The 27,877-nt window shown below is 42.4% G+C and overlaps 1 protein-coding gene across 1 annotated transcript; it reads left to right on the top strand.

Annotated features, from left to right (window-relative positions):
* Positions 1–222: 222 nt before the first annotated feature.
* LOC148025780 (Translin family protein) lies at positions 223–27,120 on the top strand. The gene is made up of 7 exons (XM_087693027.1): positions 223–649; positions 18,116–18,212; positions 18,290–18,405; positions 18,600–18,644; positions 18,749–18,774; positions 26,444–26,579; positions 26,709–27,120. The coding sequence occupies exons 1-7, from the start codon at positions 280–282 to the stop codon at positions 26,822–26,824; spliced, it is 906 nt and encodes a 301-aa protein (XP_087549153.1). The 5' UTR covers positions 223–279; the 3' UTR covers positions 26,825–27,120.
* Positions 27,121–27,877: the final 757 nt, after the last annotated feature.

Raw genomic sequence — 27,877 nt, forward strand, 5'->3', positions numbered from 1 at the left:
TGATAGGCTTGTACCCCCTTGGTCATCTTATTTGGGTCCTCACAACCCTAGGGAGTCCCTCCAAGGCATGGACCGATATGGTCAAAGATTCTTAGTAAAGAAGATTTGAGCTATCATCTTGTTTTGTTAGATTTTTAGCCCTTTTAACTAGTTCCTTGTTTTGTTGGATGTTTAGCCTTAACTAGTTCCAAGTCTTAAAGGCCACGCAGCTTTAGCCTTGTTCTGTGAAGCCCCATTTTCTTAATGGGCCATAGAGGCTTGTGAAACAAGCCGTTGAAAATGGCGGCACAGTTTCATTCCTTTATCGTTAGGACACCATTTCGTCTCATCACCAGCTCAAGGAGGCTTTGTCTGTCGTGCGGGCTCGATCCCTTGAAGCACAGGCTTCAACCATCGCCATCCACATTCTCTCCTCCCTTCTCCTCGTTTTCCTCCTCTTCTTCACCACCACCACCGCCATCATCTTCTTTTTCTTCCACGTTCATGGCCCTGTCCTCCATGGATCGCCAGTTTGAGGCGTTTCGCTCCCAGCTCGACGAGTCTGGCAACGTCCGCGAGAAGCTCCGCTGCATCGTTGCCGACCTCGAGAACGTCACGCGCCTCATGCAATCTCAGCTTCTGCTCATCCACCATGCCCGGCCTTCCCCAGGTGCTATCTTCTTGTCTTTTCTGTGCAATTCTGCAAATCGAATGTCTTGTCGGTATTGAAACTACGGCTTAGCCTCTCTCTCTCTCAAGCATCAAGCCTTGGCAAATGTTCACAAGCATTGTTGCGCAAATAAGGCTTCGCTTCCATGCTTTTAGAAAGTAACACTTGTTTTCATGAGGTTCCGAAAGGAAGGGAAGCATGTAGTGCCGAGAATGGTCAGCAATTTGATACATACAGCAATGCATCTCCACGAACATATGCTGGTAGGTCAGAGACATGAACTTTTAGCTTATTTGTCAATCAGGAACAAAGAGGCTACACAGAATTAAAAACTCTACTGGCAGACATTCATGCTGTGCGGATAAGTGATGGAAATCTCTTTGGATAAATTACTTCATTAGCAATTCCATTGCCTCTAGGTGGTTAGGTTGTTGCTAGCCATACATGCTTTTTCTGAGCTTGTTGGTTGCCGGTATCGTATATGAGAGCAAGAGTTGGAGTCACTCCTTGTTTACTTTAGTTCACGCAAGGCGAACTAACCTCATGTTAGCTATATCAGCGCACCTAGGCCTGACTGAGAGCCAGAGAACCGAGTTCACAATTCAAAGATGTTGCTTATAGGCTGTAGGAAGAAATAGGCTGACCACAATACTAGCCCGCACAAAAATGTTTCTGGAACAGAAAATGTCAAGAAAAATAGGGGAAAGAAAATATCTTAGCACCCCTTTTGAGTGACATATTGGGGAACAGAGATGAGGGGCTACAAACATATATACGAAGGAAATGAGGGAAGAATGACAGCAGGAGAAGAATGACAGCCCCCTCTTAAGCGAAGAAAAGGAAATCATGTTGGCCAAACTCCAACCCTGTACGATAGTTCTCCAAGGTTGTTGAGAGGTAAAGCCTTGGTACAAGCATTTGCTACATTGTCCCAAGTAGGAATATGCTTCAGTTTGAGCATTGCCAGCTTGATTTTGCTCACGGGCGTGAGTAGTAATCAACACTGGGCTTGAATGGAAGACTAGGTTCTAGGCTAGAGGCATTGCACTCTAATTGACAAAGTAGATAATGATGGGCTTCTCTTATGTGTGCCCTAACTTTTGAAGAGGTTGGCAAAGATTATAAGAGCTCCATAGTAGTGTTGTAGCAAGCTTGATACTCTGCCTAACAACCAATAGATGAGTCATGAGCTTAGGGTGAATGAGTATCTGTAAAGAAATGGTAGGGTTTGTAATGGAGAGAATAGACAGTGTAACATTAGTAGTGAATGAAATAAGAAACTCAAAGTTTGAATGAATGATGATGAATGAAATCCAACAGGGGAGCTCAAGGAATGAAGGTTGTTAAGTAGCCACTCTCTCTTGGGGATTGAGTTTAGGAAGAGTACTAGAGAATAGTTATTCACCAATATCAATGATCCAGGAAGCCAACAATGGGATTTAAAAGTAGTCCTTTTGGTAGTAGGATCTTGGTGAAGACTTGGGGATAGCAAAACACATGTATATGTGAAGTTATTGTATATTGTGTAGAAAGTAGACAATGGATTACATTTCCATCCTCTCAACATCAGTTTCACATGCTAGGAGGATGATATGGATGCTCAAGTTCTCAATTTTTGGAAGATCGTTTGCGAGAAATGGTTTGTAAACTTGGGATCTTGATTGGTGTAATAAATCTTTTATATATCAATTGTTACCAAGACATATTGGCTTAATGATTCCAAATTAATTTGATGCTCATGTATTTTGAAAGGCAATTTGTGTTATTTAAGTATTTCAAAATATGATTAAATGTTCATTTTTCTATTTAAGGGTGGCTAATGGCTAGGATGCCTTATAATCATACTTGGGTTGTCATTTATGAGTAGCCCAAGAGAAATTAAAAGTTTAGTCGAGCAGGCAAATTGACCAGAAAGCTCAGATCACTAAGACTTTTACACTGAGATAGTCACATTGACTAGAAGCCCATATAACGAGTAGTTTTAAAAAGTGAAACCAAATGCTTATAATCAAAGAAACAAACCATGAACCGGTGAATCTACATAATGAAGCTCTTCAGAAGCTAAATTTAACAACTTCTAAAATTTAGGAGATTACTATTTTTGAAAATTGCTTAAATGAAAATTTTGTTAATGTCAAAGGCTTTGGAATTTCACAAGGAATAATTTTGTCTTTAGCAACTATCTCAAATTTTTAACAATTTGAGAGATTTTTAGAGTAAAAGGTTTGGAAGCTTATTTATCTAGAAAAATGATATGTGGCATCTAGAATAAGATACGTGTCATTTTAAAGGGTCAAGTGTCCCTACGCTTGTCATTTTCAACAAATACTTATAATTTGTAACCTCTACTTTTCACTTTTGAGCACCCAAGTCCTACACCTGTATATTGGAGGTCTCTCTGTTCATTTGGAATAAGCTCTCATGTTGAAATTTCAGCTACATGCTTTGTACTCTCCTATTTATCTCTTATTTAATAAGCATTTTCTACTTACCTTGATCTAATCCAACTACTAAAGAAGAAAATCAGCTTGTTGCCCAGAGTTTGTAGAAATTAGGGTTTTAAAACCTAAAATTTCAGAATTGCAACAAATCAGTCATTTTGTATATGGTTCAAGCACTCAGTGTCGGTGGTTTGTTTCAATAAATTCTTGTAAAGGAGGAGGGGCCGATTCCCCTCTCAATGTGGTGTCGACTCTCTCTCTCTCTCTTTAACTTCTAATTTTCATGGTGATAGTTAATTGAGCTGGTCAAGTTCAAAAGTAGTTGGTGATTATTTCATTGGGCAAACCATAAAGTTTATAAAGGTGTTTGATAAAGAGGCCAGTCAACTCATGGCTTTTTATGGTTGTCTTTGTAGGAATGAATCGAGTTTCAATCAGCTGACCACAATCCATATTAGTGTCATGATCTCGATTCATACGTGATAATCCCTTGGGTGATATAATGTGTTTGGGCATTGGTGAGCTTATGACACTCAAATGCAATAGGTCGGTCATTTTTATTAAAAACAACACCTAAAGCATGGTCGCTCACATCCATATGAATCTCAAAAGGTTCATTCGGATCCATAAATTGCAAAATCAATGCAATGGTAACAAGTTCTTTTAATGTTTGAAAACATTGATCAAGCTCATTAGTCCAAAAAATTAGTGGACTAACATGCTTTTTTTTGCTTTGAAAATTCTTAAGTAAATCTGTCAAGGGTTCAGTAATATGAGCATAGTCCTTTATGAAATTTCAAAAAAATTCAATAAAATAAAATAAAAGATTTTACTTATCTTATGGTCTTAGAAATAGGCCAATTAAGCACTACTTGTACTTTTTCGGGATCAATCCAAATGCCATCAATTGAGATGATCCTGACCAAGTTATAACAGCTCCATGTGAAAAATTCACATTTGGATAGTTTGGCAAATAATTGTTCTCATCTTAAGAGATGTAAGATGATACACAAATATTTAGCATGTTTCTCCAATGATTTACTATAAATAAGATATTGTGGAGGAAAAAGACTATTTACTTTTCGAGATACATATGAAATAAGTCATTCATCATTTGTTGCAAAGTTGCGGGAGTATTGGTTAATTCAAAAGATAATACCAAAAATTTATAATGTTCATACTGCGTTTAAAATGCGTTTTTGAGGCATCCTCCGAGGCTATCTGTATCTGATAGTAATCGGATCTAAGATCGATTTTGGTAAAATACTGTACACCACAAAGTTGATCTATAAGGTCGTCCATCCTGGGCAACGAATATTTATTCTTGATGGTCACCTTATTGAGACCTTCGTAATTAACACAAAAGTGCATCGTGCCATTCTTCTTTTTAGTGAGAAGGACAGACGTGCCCCATGGAGATTTACTCGGCTCAATAAATCCCTTAGCTAAATAGTCTTGAAGTTGCCTAGCTATCTCATTCTTCTCTTTTGGACTAAACTTGTAAGCTTGGCAAGAGACAGGGGTCTAAGGTTCTGTGAGATGACGAAAGTCTATTAGGTAGTTTAGACAGAAAGACCTCAATATACCCATGCAATACCAAATCCAAATACTCACACTTCGATTGATATTAAAGTTATTATTAAAAAAAATCGAATTACATTGAAAATCAGATAATTGAAGGTTTTTAACAAAAGAAATATATGTAGTAATACTTGGATTGGAAAAACATTGAGTAAACTTCATTTCTGAAATCATATATACATTATTTTTTGTGATCTTGGAGGGTAAACGACTCTTGTTCACATAAAAATGACTATCAGCTCAAAAGAAAATACATCATTTTTATGGTCAATATACAAGGAGGAGTATTTATCAAAGAACCATGGCATGCCAAGAATGATAGCGACATGGTCAAGGTTCATAAGTCGGAAATCCATGATTTGATGGTACGGTTGGATTGAAAGATTAAGTCTAGTACCATCTGATCATAGTGGCCTCCATACGTCGTATAGATGGATCTGTACCGTATGGATTGTACCATATATACTCGTACGGATCCATACTTGATTTTGGGCACCCATCTTGCGGACGAAAATAGGCTATCCTGAATGATTTTGGTGCGTTTTCGTGGGGTAGCGTTTGGCAAAAAAGGGACGGGTGTTGCACTTGGGACTCATTTGCACACTCTCTCAAGTCTCACTCTCTCCTCGAGGCTCATCCCCTCCCTCTTGCCTCCAAGTATCAACCTCCCATCCCTTCCCTCTTCAAGCATCATCTCCTCTTTCCCCCACCCCATCCCTCTTCAAGCCGCTCTAGTTCTCACTCTCTACTCTTCCTCCCATTGCCTTCCTCTTTAAGCATTATCATGATCAGAGTGACAAGTCTCGATTCTTTCATCTCCATTGGGCCTTGCCTCAACGCCTCGGCATCATGACACGCAAGAAGTATGAGGCCTTTAACTTGCATGCCATCCATGTGGAGAAGGATACAAGAAAATAGAGAAAGAAATAGATAGGGTTTCCCTCAATTTGCAACAGGTGGAGATTCCAAGGAAAATGGAAGTTTTGGATCCCAAAATGTCTATAAATTATGACGTTTGAGGCAACATTCACTCCATTGGGTCTTGAAACTTCCCATTTTTTTCTTATAATAGAATAGTATAAGCAAATAGTATCTATTCCATAGAAATACAATGGAGAGGAGGAATGAGGTGGAAAAACTGGAAGAAAACAAAGTAAGAACTTCATATTCCCTATCTAACCTTTTGGAGTTGGTAGGAATTGATCGATTCTGCTACTTCTTTGAAGTATTCAAAAACAAAAATCAAGGAGAATCCTTAATGGGTCCGTTCTCTAGCTATAAACCTTTTATTAAACTATTTGACTTATGAATGTTGGGTTCATGTTTCCTATGAGACCCGCGCGGTTCTGTATGGGAGAAGGGGTAATAGCACTGCCCTGGAAATCCTTGTGTTACTAGCAATAGCAATCCTTATGCATCGCTTGAACGAGAGATATTCGATACAAAGAGGTACTTGTGATTGATGTGATTTTCTTTGGCTGGCTATAATGCCTGATGTAAATATTCTAATTTAATTTAAGTTTCTGAGAGAGAGAGAGAGAGAGAGAGAGAGAGAGAGAGAGAGAGAGAGAGAGAGAGAGAGGTGTGTGTGTGTGTGTATAATGTCCTTGCCCGTCCCGCATAGAGACCTCCCCCCCCCCCCTCTTCCTTTTTAATTAAGGATAATGCAAAATTTTTATTACTCTTTCCTCCCTTGTCGTCGTCGACAGGCGATCGGCGGGGGGGGGGGGAGGAAGAGGATGATGGCGGTACGAGATGACGAGGAGCTGGAGGCGATAGCAATAAGGTCGACAAGTATGATGGGAACATCGATGAAGATGAGGACGACGACGGATTCGATGGGGGGGAGGGGCATACGTGTGCCACCTCCAACCCTCCACTATCCCTTCTTATCCCCCTTAATAGGCCGCATGGCAACGGCTACACTGGCCTTGGAGTAGAGCTGAGGGCTCCTTATCACAACATCTTTTCTCCCTCAATTAAGACCCATCTCCCCTATAAAATCCCCCCTTCATGAAGCAAAGGACACACTATTCCCCTCTCCCCTTTCCCCCTTGCTGCCGAGAGAGAGAGAGAGAGAGAGAGAGAGAGAGAGAGAGAGAGAGAGAGAGAGAGGCTATCCCCCCTCCATACTCTCCATCTCTTCCCCCCACAACTTATTCCCTTTTTCCGTAGATTAAACCCCCTTTGCGATAGAGGAGAGTCACCTAGGCATGCTATCTCTCGGACGAGAGAAAGAGAGAGAGATTCATAAGTTGAAAGTATGGCCCCAAAACAGAGGGAGACATGCACCAATGGTAATCCCGTTGCCGCCTTGACATGTGCATGAGTTCATTTTAATAAGTAACCCGAAATTATTTTCCAATAGTTAATGAACTCGTAGGGGGATTTTAGGATAATTCTTTTCATAACCATAGATGATCGCACCGCGGATTATCACGAGAGGGCACCTCTTGAATCACAGGCCGAAGGTCGAGTGGTGAAAATGCCAACCACGGAAGTTGTGTCTCACTCCTAGGTCGCATGGGGTCAGGTGGAGCTCTGGATACCCTTTGCCTAGTCCAGAACGGAGTTGAAGATTGCCGTGAGCCCAATGTTTGTGGCGTTGGAAGATCCTATTCTAGATAATGGATGGAAATTATGGTGCCATGTGATTTGGACCGGGTACTTTTGTTGGACAGAAGGGGTACAAAATTTTTCCTGTATGGGCAGGAGACAAAAATTAATGAAAGGATAAGTTAAGGACATTGTTTGAACTTGTTTGTCAAAGGATTGCTTGCTTTGTATTCGTGTATGTGTCATGAATTACGCGAACAAATCCTATTCCCAAAAAGGCTTAATTAATGAAGCTGATTTTAAATGTCGCTTATTAATGTGGTGGGACCTAATTAGAAAACTAAAGCTATCAAGGGAAGTGGATGGGCGGAACTCCCGACGGGTCCATCCTACGGCAGGGTGGTCCCAGAGAACTGGGAGGCTTCTCACAAGGTTTTACCGACGTCCGACCCTTAGGAATTGTTGGGTTAGAACCCTGATTCATGCCGTTTTAGGGGACCGGAATGGACTTTGCCCTACGGGCAAAGAGATTGAGCGGCATATCCCTCTTGTTTCCCATTCTCTTTGAACCAAGTGCGGCATGGATCTGCTTTGCTTGGGTATCTATGCGTAAAGTAGAATGTTGAGGACCCGATGCTAGAATACTATCAGGAGACCTTGATTACTAGGAACCTGGGTTTCAGATCGATGGAAGTGGATGGGCGGAACTCCCGACGGGTCCGTCCTACGGCAGGGTGGTCCCAGAGAACTGGGAGGCTTCTCACAAGGTTTTACCAACGTCCGACCCTTAGGAATTGTTGGGTTAGAACCCTGATTCATGCCGTTTTAGGGGATCAGAATGGACTATGCCCTACGGGCAAAGAGATTGAGCGGCATATCCCTCTTGTTTCCCATTCTCTTTGAACCAAGTGTGGCATGGATCTGCCTTGCTTGGGTATCTATGCATAAAGTAGAATGTTCAGGACCCGATGCTAGAATACTGTCAGGAGACCTTGATTACTAGGAACCTGGGTTTTAGATCGATCCTAGTGGGTTCGGCCGTGAACATTCCGTTGCGAGGCGGACTCTAAGAAACCCTAGGCGACAAATCCCGTGTCATTCCATGGGAGTGTCGGGCGGCGCCGCTTAGACTCGTCTCTTGATGGACCGCTAAAAACGTGCCTGGATAGTCGATAGACGGGCATGTTACAGTTGGTATCAGAGCGAAACTTCGTAATCATATGCAATTACTTAATATATGGTTCGTAGACATATCCTAAACAGAATGACCTAAGTGGTATGGCTTGATTTTGTCAGGCATCTCCTGTACCTGCGAATGTTGACATGCAAGAGAAGAAATCCCTTCTCAAGCAAATTAAAGCACCCGAGTTTAATGGAGAAGGGATAGATGTCGTAGCAGAGGCGGAGATATGGATTGAGTCGATGGATGATTATTTCTCTGCTTTAGGAACCGCTTTCTCCAATCAAGCAACGATAGCAAACTTAGGTTAGTTGACCAGGCTTGAATATGGTGGAAGTAATGGTGCAAAGATCAAGGTATTTCTGAAACTGCTGCCACTTGGGCCCAACTGAAAGATGCTGTACGTGGACGATACCTTCCGCCAACATATCAGACTTTGAAGATGAATGAATTCTTTAAGCTCAAGCAGCTGGAACTAACCTTAGAAGCCTACTACTCAAAGTTTGTAACCTTACTAAATTACGCACCACCTATGGATATTGCGCAGCAAATATCCAAGTTTTGGCATGGCTTGAACACTCCTCTAAACCACCGTCTTGAGGCAATGCGTCCAACAGACTTGCAAGATGCATTACTTCGGGCAAATCCAATCATCCAAGAACTTAAATCAGGCAATTGTAGCAAAGATGATTCTCGAGATTAGGACAAGAGATACTACTTGTGCGGAGAGTTAGGGCACATCCGTAGGAGATGTCCTAACCGCCGATGTTTCCACTGCAATGAGCTAGGGCACGTTCAAGTAGACTGCCCTGACCTAAGTCCAGAAGACATTGAGCCTCCAAGAAAACGAAGCTACACAAGCACAGCCTATGGATATATGGAGAAATCAGATGAGGACGAAGACCTAGAACCCACTACACCTCTTTAAGATGATTAGAAATCCTAGAAATTTTATCGACATGAAATACAACCTGTATTGAAATAAACTTTACTCTTGTAACTATAGTTAACTCGAGTAATATGAGTTGCATCAATTTTGAGCTTAGAACTTACAAGCGATCATAGATACTTTAGCAAGTATGACAGTTATAACTTACAATGAATTTCTCTTAAGTCATTTCTTTTCTACTAATATAGATTGGGTCTTACCAAAATATTGAAGCTTGGAATTATTTTTTAGTATTACAAGCAAACCTGATTGTCCATGGAGCTCAGTCCCGAACTAAGGAAAGGACAATGTGGGAACAGAGATTCCGAGATAAAGGATTACTTCGATCTACTAAAAGGATCCTAAGGCAATTTGGTCTAATGAATAAAATCCTGCCAAAAGGATGACTTGGAATCTTGTGACCGCAGGTGATAAAGCTCCGTGTTGTTTTTATTGCAGGGAGTTAGGTTATTTTAAAAGGGAATGTCTAAAGCACCCTAAACACCGATGCTCCGAGTGCTATAACATTGGACATAACTACGTCAATTGTCCCAATAGAACTCAAAGAGAACTTGAACTTACAAGGAATGAAATTGTACAAGCTTCAGTGATCCAGAATTTACCAGGAAAATTATCAGATACTTAGGAAAACCTTAGAAGATATTCATGAGATGTAACTACAATAAACTTTCTCTTGTAGTCCAGATTCGGATATATTAAATACAATAAGCTGATGTATACTTATGAGTGATTAGAGTGTCGCAATGAATACATGGTGGGTCCATACCCCATTGGTTCCAGAATGAAATCACCAGTTCCTTTCGAGATGAGGACATCTCAAGTTTTCTAAGGGGGAGAGGATATAATGTCTCCGCCTGCCCCGTATAGAAACCCATCCCCCCCCCGCCCTTTCCCCGCCCCTTTATTAAGGATAATGCAAATTTTTTTATTACTCTTCCTCCCTCCCCGTCGTCACCGATAGGTGGCGGGGGAGGGGGGGAGGGAGGAAGAGGATGACGGCGGTACGAGATGACAAGGAGCTGGAGACGATAGCGGCAAGGTCGACAAGTATGATGGGGACATCGATGAAGATGAGGACGACGACTGATTCAATGGGGGGGAGGGGCACATGTGTGCCATCTCCAACCCTCCACTATCCCTTCTTATTCCCCTTAATAGGGCCGCATGGCAACGGCTACATTGGCCGAGGAGTAGAGCTGAGGGCTCCTTGTCACACCACCTTTTACCCCCTAATTACGACCCATCTCCCCTGTAAAATCCCCCCTCCATGAAGCAAAGGACATACTATTCCCTCCCCCCTCCCCCCCCCCCCCCCCGCTCCGCTGCCGAGGGAAAGAAAGGGAGAAAAGGTGATAGGGAGGGAGAGAGAGCTAGAGAGGGGGAGAGAGGGAGAGAAAGGGAGAAAGAAAAAGAGGGTAATAGAAAGAGAAAGAGAGAGAGAGAGAGAGGGAAGGTTCTGGGAGATTCCTTCTTTCCTCTCCTTAGAGGGTGTCCACACTCTACGTCTCTTCCCCCGCAACTTATTTCCTTTTTCCACAGATTAAATCCCCTTCGTGATAGAGAAGAGTCACCTAGGCACGCTATCTCTCCGACGATAGAAAGAGAGAGAGATTCATAAGCTGAAAGTATGGCCCCAAAACAAAGGGAGACACGCACCAACGGTAATCCCGCAACCAACAATGGAGACATTGGCCAGGGCATTTCTGCGAATACGAATACATCGGGTATGGATAATTCATATCTAAATATCCAGGTATTAATTGTCATCTCCGCTATTCATTGAGACATAGGTTATATCGCCTTGGCATGTGCATGAGTTCATTTTAATAAGTAACCCGAAATGATTTTTCAATAGTTAATGAACTCGTAGAGGGATTTTAGGATAATTCTTTCCGTAACCATAGATGACCTTGCGTAGATTTATACATATGACACATTGAGGTTCGCACAAACCCTTGTATCCACAATACAATCATTGCATCCTAGTGCTACACGACAAAATCATACGTAGCATAAAGAGCATGTAAGGTTACTTAAGGGTTATGCACATAGACGATGCATGCATGGGGGAAGATTATATGAAACGTACATCAAGGATACACAAATTGATCTTGCATTTAAGCCTTGTTAATATCACGAACTATTAATTCATTGGGATCTTGAAGTTGTGTGTAGCTAGTACAAACAACAATCATTAGGATTAAAACTACGATGCCTTGAGATCCGTTCGATAGCGACTATGTTTATCAATCTTATTTTGGAATTGGGCTAGATGCAAACAAAATCACCAAGCCTCAAAGGCGAGGGACGAACTCAAGGGATTAGGAAACCTTGGGATCAAGTACAAACCAATACTACTAAACTTGTTGGGAAAAAGGTCTGGTTGTCGATCAATGTAAGTGCTCAATAGAATTTATACTCTTGTATAATTGTATGAGACCTTGGCATGTGTCTTAGCCGAAGTGTCAAGTAAAGTTTGCATAGAATCACTTAGATCTCAAGGGGGGAGAACGAATATGCGATGGAAGGTTATCACGACTATCCCTGGAATGTTGGAAAAGGATATCATTGTTTTGTTGATTGATCTAACATTGTCTTAAATGCTTTTTGCATTAAACTGATTGTTGGGATGTGATTTGGATGATTATTCAAAGTGCTTGTGCTTGATGGTAAATGCATGGCAGGGGTCTGTGATGACAAGTTTCCATGGGAATAAATGAATGTTTTCTTAGGCAATGATATTAGGACTGAATGCCTTGTTCGTGCTTGATTCCTAAATGGATTAATTAAGAAAGGATATTTTGCACGGGTGGATTATCTCCAAGATCGCACTGTGGATTATCCTGAGAGGGCACTGCTCGATTCACGGGCCGAAGGTCGAGTGGTGAAAAGGCCAACCACGGAAGTTGTGTCTCACTCCTAGGCCGCATGGGGTCAGGTGGAGCTCTGGACACCCCTTGTCTAGTCCGGAATGGAGTTAAAGATTGCCGCGAGCCCAACGTCTGTAGCGTTGGAAGATCCTATTGTAGATAATGGATGGAAATTATGGTGCCATGTGATTTGGACTGGGTACTTTTGTTGGACAGAAGAGATACATAATTTCTCCTGTATAGGCAGGAGACAAAGATTAACGAAAAGATAAGTTAAGGAAATTGTTTGAACTTGTTTGTCAAAGGATTGCTTGCTCTGTATTTGTATTTGTGTCATAAATTACGCGAATGAATCTTGTTCCCAAAAAGGCTTAATTAAAGAAACTAATTTTAAATGTCACTTATTAATGTGGTAGGACCTAATTAGAAATCTAAAGCTATCAAGGGAAGTGGGTGGGTGGAACTCCCGACGGGTCCGTCCTACGGCAGGGTGGTCCCAGAGAATTAGGAGGCTTCTCACAAGGTTTTACCGACGTCCGACCCTTAGGAATTGTTGGGTTAGAACCCCGATTCATGCCGTTTATAGAGGACCAGAATGGGACTATGCCCTACGGGCAGAGAGGTTGAGCGGCGCATCCCTCTTGTTTCCCATTTTCTTTGAACCAAGTGCGGGCATGGATCTGCTTCAGTTTGGGTATCTTTGCGTAAAGTAGGATGTCTAGGACCCGACGTTAGAATGTTGTTAGGAGACCCTGATTACCAGGAACCCGGATTTCAGGTCGATCCTAGTGGGTTCAGTCGCGAACGTCCGGTTGCGAGGCGGACTTGAGAAACCCTGGGCGACTAACCCTGTGTCATTCCATGGGAGTGCTGGGCGGCGTCGCTTAGACTCTTCTCTTGATGGACCGCTAAAAACGTGCCCGGACAGCCGATAGGTGGGCACGTTACAGAGAGAGATGCTATTGTCTTGCCTTGAGTACCCTTGTCTTGCCCTGGGGACATGTCGCGCTGTTCAAGCTGATGCTTATTCAAGGTCGCGTTGCTCTCTTTTGCATCCCCCTTTCCCTTTTGTGTTGCTCAGGCCGAGGCCTACTCAAGGCCTTGTTGCCCTTTTTTGCATGCCCTTTCGTGCTTCTTCTACCCACCCCCTTGTTTCAGGCTCTTGCTTGGCCTCACCTTCCCCTGCTTGCTCCCACCGCCTTGTTTCAGGCTCTTGCTTGGCCTCACCTTCCCTTGCTTGCTCATGTGATAGGCTTGCTTTGGTGCCCTCCATTCTTTTCCGATGCCTTTTTATCCCTTGCCTCGGAGCTGCTTGCTGACAGCTTCTTCCCTTATGGAAGGCCTTAATATGGACTGTGTTGATCAGCATGTTGCAACCTTGGGTGTGGACATGGAGGTGGAAGAAGATGTAGTGGAAGAAGACATGGTGCCCTGCATTGTGATAGCTTCACTCCCCCCGATACTGAGGATCTGTCAATGCAACAAGCATCTTTGTGATGAATTTACTATTGCTCTTGAGGCTTGTGATTTGGGTGATTCTTCTCCTTGCTCGTTTGCTTAGGTGGCTTCTACTTTGCAAGATTTGTAAGAACCAAATTGGGAACAATTGCTTGAGTTTGCAACTTCCATCTTGGAGGAATATGTTGAGCATAACCATCAAGCTATTCTTGCGTGTGTGGAGGAGGAGAATTTGGATACACAAGTGCATACTTAGGAGATTCTTTGCCTTTTTTTTGCTTTTCATGAACGAGGCGTTATTCTCTTCTTCACTGGCCGGATTCCTATGCTTTGCCAGGACATCATTGGCTGACATGTACCCTTTAGATTGAGTATGTGGAGATCTTCATTGGTCTGCCTAGATTCTATGAGGTTGTGCTTCTTTCTACTTCGGCATGGGATCTCCTCCTCAATAAGTAGCCCCTTTTCTTCATGAATAGTTGGTGCATATGTCTCATGACATCTAATGGTAGATTTCCAATGTTTACTCAAGCAGGCATGTCCAATAGGGGTGGAGGTGGAGAGTTGCCTAGTTGTTTCTGGGCCCTTCTCAAGGATACAATGGCTGCCTTATGCCATGTATTCGTACCCCTAACTATGAAGGAGGCAGCCAACCAAAATTGAGTGTGCATGCTGTGGGATACCGCCAAAAAGACACCCAATTGGTTGTGCCTCAATTGTAGTGGCATGTGGCCTCTTTGGTTCCGGCCCAAGTGGGGTACTTTTACTGGTCATTGTTCCTCGTGTGGTCAATCGGGTCACTTCATGGCCGAATGTCCAGATCTGAAGAGCACCCTAGTGGATTAGCCGATGGACAAGGATTAGAACATGCCTCCATCTTCTTCCCAACAACAGATTATTCAGCTAGTCAATCTAAAGGCAAGCAACCAGCTTCTTTTTCAGACTTGGAAACATAGAGATGGCTGATGCAATAAGGGAAAAGCGAAGGAGACTTTTGTGCCTACTACTCAAGTTCCTACTCTTGCCAAGGATCCACCGCCCTCCAAATAACAACCACAATAGTAGCAATTGAGCCAATCATCGCCATGTGTATGTGGCTCTCTAGCTCGCTTGGGCTTTGATGCTGCTGGTAGAGTCATTCCTCTATGGGATTGCAAGTATCCAGGTTCTACCTTCCACCTTGTAGACGGGTTTCTTCCTCTCAAGCTGATCATCAAAGACCCAATCCCTTTGCGGTACCGGGAGACTTCTTTGAAGATGATGTACTGGAGACATTGGTAGCAAGGCCTAGGCCCACGCAACAAAATCTCGTCAAAACTCTTGATCCTTTGTGAAGCAGCCCATCTAGCTCCGGTTGCACTCTTGCCTTTTTGTATTTGCTGACTCTATTGTATCTAGTTTATGCATATGCCATGATAGTTTAGAGCCACCTTGCATGTTGTAATCTTGTAATATTGTTTTTTCTTTTTCGCAATTAATACAATTACCTATTATGGAGAGAGAAATGAAATGATATATTAACGTCTACAAAAGGCCAAAATGACCTATGAGACCATGAGTTACAATCATGTGTATGATGGTACAATTGTCTGGGCAAAGTATGTATGTAGCACAAAGCAAAATAAGAAAGGAAACTAACTATGGCTATGTGTAAAACATAGAGCACTATCTAGAAGAAAGAGGCCAAGGCATCGCTGATCGGTAAAATCCATGACTCTGGATAGTGGTCCAAATCCGTCTCTAAAGAGATGGAGGATTATTATATTTGCCGTTGCCCAGCATATTATGAGGTCCGTGGTAGAGAGAGAGAGAGAGAGAGAGAGAGAGAGAGAGAGAGAGAGAGTGTGTGTGTGTGTGAGTGTGTGTGTATGTGTGTACTTGGCCTAGTCTCTATTGCTGATGTCTTGGCATCCAATGCAAATGAAGGGTATCGTAATTTTTTGATATTGATTTTTGAGTCTCGACTCTTTGCTTGTTTGGTAATCCTTCCCTTCTCTAGACTTGAAACACCCGTAGCAAGATTGGAAGTTCAATAATCAAATGATCTTACAACGAGCATCTCTAAATCAGATTTATCATTTGCTTATCAAGGATGATGCTTGATCAATGGATAAGGTTGACTCTTTTATGAGGTCTCCAAAAGGACAGACCTAGGTGGAAATCTATAGGGATGGTGGGGTGGCTCAATGAAACCTCTTTTAAATGCAAAGTGTTTGTTTGGAGAATGTTGGTTCATGGTGTCCCACTTGTTGTAGGCCTCTTGAGTTGCATCATTTCATATCGCTCTTGCTTTTGTAAGGAGACACTCTTGTCATAGGTTTCTAGCGTGCCCATAATATCTATATTGTCTCAAGTTTGGCATCCAGATGTTGGAAGCTCTATGCACCGCAAGTTTTGGTTTTTGGAAACCTCAAATTAACATGATCCGTATTGCAAATTAACATGATCTATGCAGGAATGTGCTAGTGGTCTTCCACTTTTTGTGCTTTTGGGAATGTTGGCGTAATTGAACTATCTACAATGCTTCAATTTTTGATTCTTGTTTTGGCTTGCACAACAATAGTTGAGCACCAATGAGTATGTGCATAAATGATGACATTTGAATCTTTTTCATGACCACAAGTGTCTATCACCAATAAAGACATGGCTAAGTTGCTTGGTATCTTGGACCTAAGTGTCAACATAATAGGCCAACAAGATGTTGCTTGATTCTAGAGGTGTATTGAGAAGCTTAGGGTTCTTCGAGCCAATAAATGTCTAAGGAATGCATCACATATGTGCCCAACATGGTTAAAAGGTTGGTTGGCCTTAGTCCTAAACAAAGGTAGGTACTAGGAACAACCATGTTAAAATGGTTGTTGGTTTGGTAAAGAGTTCGTAATAAAGGAATTGAACATAATAAGATGAGTTGTTTTATTCAATGATTGATTGATGTTTTCTAACTAAAGGATTGTGTAGTCAATCTTGTATAAAGGGTTATTAAGGAAGTTTTTGTGTCACAGCAATGTGGTAGTATAATCTGCTCTTAAAAAAAACCATGTGTGTGCATCGGGTGGAAAGTGAGGGGTTGTGACCATGATGTCACTTTTTTCGGATGGGTGGACTGAATAAATTCGGTGGCTTTTCAACTATTAGGTTAGCAACAATAAGGATCAAGAAGATCCAAATGGTCTAGGATTCCAACTTTCCGTTTTAGGGGATGAGAATGACGGCCGTGATTACTTTTCAAGTAGTAGGCATCATTCTTCTTAAACCAAGTGCAGAGTGGTTGTCTTTATGCTATGCCTCCCAGCCCTAAAAGTACAACGTTTGCAGCGATTAGATAACCCTAGGATGACTTTTGAGAAGTTAAAGAACCCACATGCTTTATCCAAGGTTTGAGCCTTCATGTTCCACTTCAGGTAGAGTTGGAGACCGTTTGACTGGCTAAGTCTGTGCATCCCATGGGTCCTGAAATGTGCCGCTTGTGGAGAGGTGTTTGAACAATTATTGAAGGTTATGGTTTACCTCACTTAGCCTAGCTAGGGATGGGTACCCTCATAGGAACCTTTCACTCAGAGCCACATATGGCCAGATGTTATAGCCCATGAGATTGTGTCATCCAACCATTGTATTTTTATGATCTACTTCCTTATCGGGCCCTTTTTTGTGCTTTGTATTTTACATAATAGATTTCTTTTGAGGTGCTACTAATGTGTATATATATGTTTGTGTGCATGTGGGGAAAAGAATAAGGCTACTATCTCATCTTCTTCTATGTCTTTTCCAATGCTAGCCAATCGAACAAGTAGAACTCAACACAGGATTAGTGCTAATGAAGGTGAGGCTAAGGTTAATTGAAGAGACTATGGACACAAATGAATGCAAAATGAGATAACATCTTTATTTATGTGCGCATCTTTATATAGGTAAGATTATGCCATGTAGCTTTGGAAGAGAATCCCTCAAATATCTCTGTGATGGATTGACCCTAGATATCTTCCATCTCTATTGATCACTGTTTGACATCATATTTTGAATGATTGGAAGGCTGAATTCATGACATATGATGACCTTTCATCTTTGTGATTGATCCCAAAGTCCCACATAACATTTTACTTTGTTAATCTTTGCTAGTTTGTGCTTTCTAGCACCATGATTTCCAGCAAATTTGTTTTTTTCAAGAGAAAGAAGCATAAGTGTAACTGCTAGAATTTTTATCTTGTTTGAATGTATCCACAAGCCGTCAAAGAACGCCATACGGTTGACATTTCTTTCAGGACCATCATTTATACCCTTGAAATTTTCTGAAAGTGCATTGCAGATGAAAGAAATGGAGAAAACATCTTACTACAAATACAGATACCATTATGGCCTAATGAAGAGTTTTATGTTTAGTCCTAGTTATGAAGCTGTATAATTGTTTTGAGGTGCACTGTTATTTAATTTTAGAGATCTTGAGCAAAGTCAAGGGACATATTGACAACTTGCGGTCAATTTACAGTCAGTTAGCAGAGGTGATCAAGTCTTATCCAGGACAATACTACAGGTATGAGTTTGTATTAGTGCAATACTAAGGCCAATAACAGGGGATGCAAAAATTGAAAAATCTTTGGTTGATTACAGGTATCATGATCATTGGCGTAACCAAACATACACAGTGGTCTTTTTGTTGACATTCATCCATTGGCTGGAGACTGGGGGACTGTTGTCCCATAGTGAAACTGCTGCTTTGCTTGGACGTGAGCATTCTATAAGCCTCAGGATTTATCTTTAATGCTTAAAGAACAAACCAAAATGACAAAGTATTTGGTGTTTTACTATACTTTTGGATCCAGGCCTATATCAATGTTCCTAAGCATGGTTCGGTAATCATTAGTACTCTCTTTGTTCATACAGTAGGGAGGCATTTTAACATCATAATTGCTAAGTGCAGTTACGGAAGATGAGTTTGGGCTTGATCTTGAAGATTATCTTATTGGTATGTTCTAGCAATTCTGAGAGTGAACAACCAAAGAGAGAAGTTTTTTAAGTGATTCCTATTTTTGGAATTCTGATGAAAGTTTACCCTGTCTGACAATGCAGGTCTCTGCAATCTCTCCAATGAGCTGGTATGTTACTTGTTGATTCATAAAAGTATGAGATTTTTATGAGAGTCTTTTCTTTCAGATTGGAAAGACATATTTCTATATTGATGGTTAGATTCTTTGCAACATCTGCTAGATTCAACATTTTCTGTTAACTGTTTGTCTTATTTACCCCTCTTATTCTAAGTGTTGTGCTCCTAGGGTTACTAATCTGTTGTAATTTATAAAATATCCTCACAAAAGAATGCTTGCTTAGTCCTCCATTACTTAGCAGCATTCTTCAATTTCTGGGTAAATTCAGTTTCAGTTATTGAGCTAGACTTTTGGTTGGCAGCTTTCTGATGGAACATAGTAGGTGGTGCAAGGTTTGGCTGATGATTCCTTCATGTTTAAAAAGCACACCTAGAAAGATGATACGGACAAGTATATAGCTGTTTGGAGTAGTTGGTTTTGGCTTTTGGATAGTGTTGGCATGCAAAAATCAGCGTTTACAAGGTGTATGGATGTGGGTTTGGAAAGCCTTGGATGATGAGGGCCAGCTACGCAACAAGCAATCCATACTAGATGTGGGCTGTCCAGTAGGGCTTAAGGTATTGTCCTGGTGACGTGTGCCTGCTGACTCTTGGGCCAAGTTGACATGTCTGGATCTGTAAGTGTACCAAAGGTCTCATAAGTGCTTGTGTTCACCATATCTGCAGTATGTTGACCCAGCCTTGCATCATCTCAATGGTGGATAGTACTGCCCCCATTTGTACATGCAGTTCATTGCCGGACAGCATTGTTTTAGCCTATCAGTGAAGTTTCCAGTGCTGCCCTATTTCGTTGCAGCCTGCTGCCTGGACTGGACAGCTGATTGCTGCATTTTGCAACCTGCACAGTCACGAGTCTAGCAGAATTCAGTGCTGCTTCTGTTTTCCTATATAGCTCATTGCAGTTGGTCGCATCATGTTGTGATCGCATGATCCAACTCACCTCTGCGGCACAGTCCCAAGTCAATATTGAGTTTTCTGTAGCACTTCTTGAGATCAAGTCTAAGTGTTTGAGGAGTTTGCTGTCCACTCTGGTAGACTGACTGCTCTGTCATTGTATCTTAAGTATCTAGCAGGTAAAGAAAAGAATCCTTTGGGGGACCTGGAGCTTCAATAATAGATTCTCTCAACCCACACATTCCAATGCTGTGATGCTGCTCTGTCATTGTATCTTAAGTATCCAGCAGGTAAAGAAAAGTGAATAATCCTTTGGGGGCCTGGCCGCCTGGGGCTTCAATAATAGATTCTCTCAACCCACACATTCCAATGCTGCCATGCAAAGCCAAATCCTCTCTAGTTACACATTGAGATCAACAAATCAACAACTACAACACAATCGGGTTCAAATTCGAGGCTCAAGTCTCCAATTTTCATTGCCAGTTTCAGCATGCATTTGACATAGAAGAGGGAGAATGAACAAGAGAATATTCTGATTTTCAGCCCTTGAGATAATGATCTGCAACAGTTATCCTCAAATTGCCCCTTGATTACAAGCACATTAGGGCACAAATTGGGTTTTCTCCTCTTGCATGCAAACCACTTCGATTGTAGGTGAGCAATCTTCTTCAGATTTGTTGTTATTTTTGAGGTGTTGCAGAGTCCCAGCTAGCTACCCAACCTGCCCTCGTCTGGAGCACCCAACACTTGTCTAGCCACTCCAAGAGGGGCCACCTAGCCACTTGTAACCCCAGGAAAACTCTAGTGAATCATCTCACTTTGTGCACTTTGTGGAAGGTCGGGTCCCTCCAAGCATGTCGCATGTGTAGTGTAAGAAGTAAAACCTCCCATGCTTCTTGCTCCACCTCCGCCATGCCTTGGAAATCTTTACCACGGCGTTGTTGATCCTCTAAGGCCTCTAGATTATTGAAGTCACCTCCAACAATCCAAGAGTCAACCACGGGAAGACTTGTTGCAACATCCACCCAAAATTTGGTGCGTGCGTGAACCTCCGTAGAAGCATAGATGTTGAGGGCCTCAAGAGAAGAGTCCCCCATAACAAGCCTTACGCATAGGAGTCTTCTTACCACAATCGTCCCATGGTCTCGCACATAGACCTAGAAGTGTAAACCCCTCCAATCTTGCCACGGGCACTGATGGAGTGCTCTCAATAGGTCTACGATCTTCCTAGGAGTACCTTCCCCACCTTGTTGTCTTGGGTGGAGGAAAGCTTGTGCTTTTAAGGAAGTAAGATATGAATTTGTCCGGTGAAGGCTAGTTGAAGCTCTTGCATGGCAAAGGGGGGACCCTTTGGCGGGGATGTGCCTCACAACCCCCAATCCTTTGTTGGCAGGGTTGGGGATGCGGGACTAGTTGTGGCCCATCCTATCGTCTACCCCTCTGGCGTCCTTGGACCCTCATGAAACCCTCATCTCCTCCTATGTAACCACTTGTTGTGTTGCCTTTGTACCAAAACAGGTGCACTATACGGTTGAGTGCCCAAAGCCATGGCATCACGAGCACTGAGTGGGCTGCCTTGTCACAATGATTTACTGTTTAAATGTATGCTTGCTAGTCTCGATCTCTAAAAGATTGGGTCTTTTCTTGGTATCTTTCACCCAATGCTACCTATACTTTCGGAATCCTTGCAGTTGTCACTACATCTATAAAGGAAGGGGGAAGGACACTGCTGAAGAGGTGTCCAAAATCCTCAATCAATTACTCGACTGCTAGTCCACAAAAAAGTAGGGTGACGGAATAAGGAGGAAGTTTGTCGTGGAGCTTGAAGCTCTCAACAGTGAAGCCACTGTACCACGGGACCATGTAGATGACTCCTTTTGTGGAGGCTATAGGGGAGTTGCCAATGAGCTCCAAGGTTGCTTCCGCCGAAGTGAGATGGACCATAAAGATACCTTGACCCATCAGTATTGCCTTCGCAATCTGCACAATACAAATATGCAAGGTTGAAAGAAGCCAATCACGGAGTTGTGCCCTGGAGGGAGAGTGCCCAACGACCTTATTGGGCGGGGAGATGGTGCAGAGGTACCTAAATAGGATTGGCGACTGACCTAAAGCAAAGAGTAAGGGGGGGGGGTGGGGGGAGCATCGGGGGGGGGGGGGGGGGGGGAAATGGTGCAGAGGTAGCTAATAGGATTGGCGACCGACCTAATGCAAAGAATAGCCTATGGAGGGGATGTGGATTGGTGGAAGAAGTAGGAGAGGATTGCCAGAAGTAGTGCTCGGGGGGGAGATGACAATGAGCGCCTGGCAGAAAAGCTGGCGGGAAGGTGGTGAGACTTAGGGGGAAGAGGTGGTGGCAGTGACCAAGTTAGTGTGGGGGCGGTAGCAATTGTTTGAGGGAGTAGTGGTTTTCATGTGGTGCTCATGGCTCGTTGCTTGAATTGGGCCCTGAATCCACAAATTTTGCTTACCAAAAGGAGATGATAGCCCAAGCCTTGCACATACAAAACCTTTGATGTGTGTGCACCATTGTGCCATCCGGAATTAGGTGCATATTACCCTTATATTGTATAGGAAACAAAGAACTATCACCAATTAGAATATGCCCATGTATCGGACGCATATGGGCAATACCATCTAGATGAGGAGTCATGTGGCGGGAAGCGCCACTATCCACAATCCCATTGTCGAGTCTCTTTTGAGTCCTTTGTAGTCTTCTTTTCCTACTTCTTGGTGTCATTCTTATCCGTATTAAAACAATCTTTCTTCTAATGACTCGTCTTACTACAGATGTGGCAAGTAGACTCCTTGTCCTTCTTGTTCTTGTCTTCCTTTTGCTTTTGCTTCCCCTTCTTTTGGGAAGCCAACTTGTAAGAGCCTCAAATTTTTGTGAATTTGTTTCCTTCAGTTGTTTCTCTTGGTCCAAGACCATAGGAACCAGTTCCTCCCATTTAAGAGACTTTGTCCTCCCTAAAGCAATCAAGATGGAGTAGAATCCACTAAACCGAGGGGGTAACTACGATAGCAAAGTAGTCACCATATCCTTCGAGGAGATTGGCTTGCTAGCATTTTGAACTTGGATATGTAGTTTTTGAAGCTTGTTCACATGCTCTTGCATGAAAGAAAACTTGCTTGGATTCAGAATTTGCATTTGCACCTCCAAAGAGATATTCTTCATGATAGTCATCCTATTATAGAGCTGATCTAGTTTGAGCCATATCTCTGGAGCATTGGTAAGATGCTCAATATGGGCTATCACGGCTAGAGTACATGAAAGACATAAGAAAGGATGGATGCAGGCATTGAACTTGTCCTAATGGGCCTATACCTTCAGCAAGTCTGCTTTCTCAAAAGAAGAAAGTGTAGAAAGATCTTGGGTAGATGAACGGTCAATGGCCTCCATCACAAGCTTTGCCAAATCATAAGACTCCGAGATGGCAAGCATCATCACCTGCCAAATGCCGTAGTTCTCTCCATCTAGCTTCTGATCTTGTGGAAGAGTTAGTAAGATGGGGACCTTTTGGTTCATAATTGTGTGGAATTCCACATTGATTTCAGAAGACAAGGGCTTCCAAATAACTTGCATATAACAAAGGGTAGCCCCCTCCGACCTTGAAAAGGCAGCTTGCTAGGGCTTTCTTTACTCCTCCTTCACATGCCTTAACTATTGGAGGTGATTAAAAAACAAAACCTGCTGAAAAAGGCTGAAAAGATAGCTTTTTCTCCTCCTTTGACAGTTAAATGTGCAAAAAACAGCAAACTTCCTTCCTTTCCTGCGTACCTTTGCTCGCTTCAGCCTTGTGTCCATGGGCAGCCCTCTTGCTTGCCCTCAAATGCTGAAAATGCAGCCTTAGTGTCACACTGAAACCTGCTCTTCAGATCTGCCCACGATCAATCAGCCCTTCAATGTTACTCTTATACCATGTTAGAGTGCAGCGAATGTGGAAGTGTATGACTGGGCTGAAAGAAAGAAGTGAACACAGAGAGAAGAGAGAGAAAGAGAAGGAGACAGAAGAACATTGAAGACTGGATAGTATGAATGCTGAATACTGAATACTAAAGGAGAATATGTACAATGGGCTGTCAGAGTATCCCCTGCTGAAGCTCTCTCTCACCTGAAGAAAATCTAAAGTTTGAATGTGTGTGTGGCCTGTCACCCTGGGCAGTCGGGCTACCTATCAATAGCCAACAATAAAATAATCATATACAGCAGGTCAGCAAGGCTGAAAATTGGACGACTGCAGCAAAAGGATTACAATAATAATTGGAACTGGAAAATGCAATGCTCGCTGCCAGGCTGCCACATGACACCTGTCTGCCCTGCCCGAAATTGCACACTACAATGCTGGTAACTGCATAAAACTTGTTACCTGTCCGACCTGGTCCAAACTGGATAATTCTGCCCTTAACTGTCCTGACACAGCCTATGCCTGTCCTGGGGATGACCAAATCTCTAACAGCATAATGCTCCCAAAAAAATGCGTATATGAGTTGCAAGTTAAAGACATTGAGCACATTTACTTAGTCTATAGACAAGAAATTATGAGCTATGATTTATCTCATTAAAGCAGTGGAAGCATTCCTTATGGCAGGAAATTCATGGTCAAGAGGGATCCTCATGCACTAAAGTGGATATAGAACATGCCTAGCGCACACTCGAAGCTCATTGGATCAGCACTTTGATGGCATTTAAGTTTGTTTTGGTTGCTCAAATTGAACTGTCCACGGAGTTTGGTACTGTTTGGTTGTAGGCTAGCAACAACATAATAGGTGTGGTTAGGACTCGGTGTTTAGGGACCATGCCACATTATTGTCAGTCCATTTGAGCATGTTGGATTAGCCACCTAAAGCTTCACGTGGGCATGTCGGCTAGAGTGTGGGATAGTATCAATCATAATCATATGTTTTCCACATTTTCATCAATATTGTTGTTACACTTCTTAGCATCTTGATATGAAAATTTGCCTCGTAAAGAATGGAAACGTCTAGATGTCCTTACTAGGTGATGTGTTAGTTAGGACCCTAAACTTTGGCTTGTGTTTGCTTTGTAGATAGCTGATTTCCATCTCTAAAAGGTCCCCAAAAGCTTCATTTGAAACATGTCCAATCAAGTAGCAGATTATTGTTCATGTGCAGAGGAAAGGGTTCTCAGCTTTATAGATGAGCACAAATATATTTATAGACAAACAAAAAAGGTGGGGGGGCGCGTGGCTGGACTTGTTAGCAGTCATGTTTGTCATGCCTTGTCATCTCTTGCCTATGAGCCTCAGTCTGAGTCAGATGAGGACATTAGGAGCTCTGACATATCTGTCATGTGTTATGATGGGGGAGGCTAGTCACTCGATTGGCTGTCTTAGGATGTGTATTTCTTTTTGGCCTCTTTTAGTGGGCAGCCACTGGCTGCCCGGCCACTTTTTTGGTCACTGATTTGGGGCGCCCATTTTAGGGCATCTTTAGGGTTTGCGCCCATTTTAGGGTTAGGGTTAGGGTTTGTCCTTTTGCCTATTTATAGGCAGCCCCCCTCCCCACTTGATCATTTGTCTTCTTGCTCCTTCTCCCCCGTGGTGGTGCTGCCATCATCATCAGCCTGATCTGGTGCCCTCACTGACGTTGTGGGCTGCGTGTAGGGACTGATCAGTCTCCTTCCGCCTTCCTGTTTGTATTCAGCATTCATTTCAGTCAGTGCAGATTTCTCTTCCTTATTTTCTGCTTTCTCTCTTTCTCTCCCTCCGTGTTCGTATTCCCTCTTCGGCAGCGCACTCTCACAGGACTAGCTGATGTCCCCTCTATTGGAAGTGTGGTTGCATTTGGGAGGTTGGAGGAAGAGAGATTGTGTGCGCTTTTACAACATACTCAAGGTCACGCAGTTACTGAAAAAGACAAAGCATAAACAAGAACAATTAAGACAATGTAGAGCAACTAAACACTGATAATGATCACAGAAGGGTTGCCCCAAAGCGAGCCGCCAATGTACACTTAGAATAAGTAGGCACCAAGATCGTAGCACCAACCAAGTGCAATTGTTAATGAGCGAATCAATGTGTATGGGAGGGCCAAGTAGTGTGCCTTTATGTAGGTCATGAATATGCGATGCTCCAAAGAGTTCTCCTGCATGACAGCCATTAGGATTCACTGTAACACCTCCCTATAGAAATCCCTAAAGCCCATAGAGTAGCACACATACTTGTACACCCTTGTGGTTTTTTACTCTTCTAGTGCAGAGCAAAAGAATGGTTTCATGCTGACTTGTGAATAGCTTTGGTAACAACGTTACTTGCTGAAAAGGGATGGCTGAGATGGATAGTTTACTTATAAAGATCAACGTTGAGCTGGTTAGGGGCACGAGAGAATTTTGTTCATGTGCATGCAAAAATCAAGGGTTATTTTTTGGCATACAAGACTTTGCTCTTTAAGAGGCTCCCTACTTAAGCATGCAAGCAACACTCGCTGTAAAGAAAGCTCTATTATAGGAACACAGATTTAACTTCTTTGAATGTTGAACCCAGGCAAGAAACTGACCAGTTCTCATACTTGCCCCAACTTGCTGAAAGTTAATCCTTATGCCCTTTCACCTTTGTGAGAAAGATTTAATGCTGACTTACCAATTTTGAAGGGCAAAGCCTTGACCTTGTACACAATTCTGAAAATGGAATTTGCAACTATGAAGTTTTAGCTTGATGTCTCTTAGTAAATGTTTAGGGTGGTGTTTGATTTACTCTGGTTTGTGCTTTTGGACTCTACTGAAATTTTAGTTTTACACGGTGCAGCCAAGATATGTTGTGAACCAAGTCACCACAGGGGATTACACGTGTGCAAAACGAGCGTCTGCTTTTCTCAGTGACCTCTATGCAGCTTTTCGTATTCTTAACCTTCGGAATGATACTTTGCGGAAACGTTTTGATGGTGAGTTACTTTTTGTGCTCTCCAGCTACTGAAACTTTAACATTTTGTTTTGTTGAGACAACTGCAGTTTCATGTTTGTGTAAATATGAAATGGGATATTAACTGAATCTATGTTTCTATGACTTGAAGGTATGAAATATGATCTGAAGAAGGTGGAAGAAGTTCTTTATGATGTGAAAATCAGAGGCCTGTTGAAAGATACAGATACAGAGCCTTCTACTGAGAAGGTTGCTGAAGATACTTAAGACTATGTTCTGAATGTCACAGAGGTGTAGCAGGTGACCATGACCATGTGCCCAATGTTTAATAGGTCCTAGCTGTGATGGACTGCAACTGTCTGCTATGGTGCTCAGGATCTTATGTTGAAGAGGTTTAGCCAAGTCTTCTTATATGGGGGCATTTTTCATGAAGTTCCTCTTAGATTAGTAAGAACCATCTTTGTTTGCAAATTTCTAGTTAGACCATTCTCAAATTCTGGTAATTGCATATGGATTTGTAATATGCTGCAGAGTCTATGCTTAGTACCTGGTTTTAGTAGCCCTATTGGGTATTGAATGTGCTCTCTTCTTTTGCATCACTATGCTAAAATCACTCTTACTGCGAAATGAACCGAGTTTATGCTTCCCCTAGGAAAATTCCTTTTTTTCAGCAGATAGGCATGACCAAAATGTTTGTTAAGTCAAGTTTCCACCGTGCAGGTGTATATGTATTGCCATTAGAATTGGAGGTCTTAAACATGCCTTTTCTAAGCTGCTAATAAAGTGTGACAAGTCTTCAGAACTTTGGATTATAGTTTTTCTACTGACTATATCCATGGAGCAAATGTGAGCTTCAATCTTGAAGAATGTGAAAGAATTCCTCTCAAGGTTCCCATTTCTGAGAGTCCTTGGAGATGAGGTGACACAAAGCGCTTTGCTTACTGGTTGTATTCATAATTCGTAAAGGTCTATTTGATTATAACTTTGTGCTCCTAAAAAGTGTACTAAGATTTCTCTTGCTGAATGGACACAAGCCCACTATAAGAGTTTCTGTGAAAGGGGTTCTGTTAAGCTTGAAGGAATGCTTGATGATAACTAAAATCCTTTGGCTTTCTTTGGTTTCCAAATGGTAGTAAGTGTATACTAGTTAAAAACTCTAGGGTTCACCGAACAGGTTTCTGCTCTGCTTAGTTGAAGATGACGAAAAGGGTGAATTGTGCACCCTGCAAGGACTCCTGGTTGTTGGTTTAAAGAGCGACATGCACTCCCTCACACAAGCTTGAGGGCAGTCCCCCTGAACTATGGAATGCACTGCCATCA

This window comes from Lygodium microphyllum, chromosome 14 (genome assembly GCF_053477565.2).
Source record: "Lygodium microphyllum isolate KBCC chromosome 14, Lygodium_microphyllum_v1.1.10, whole genome shotgun sequence".
In the NCBI taxonomy this organism is placed as follows: Eukaryota; Viridiplantae; Streptophyta; class Polypodiopsida; order Schizaeales; family Lygodiaceae; genus Lygodium; species Lygodium microphyllum.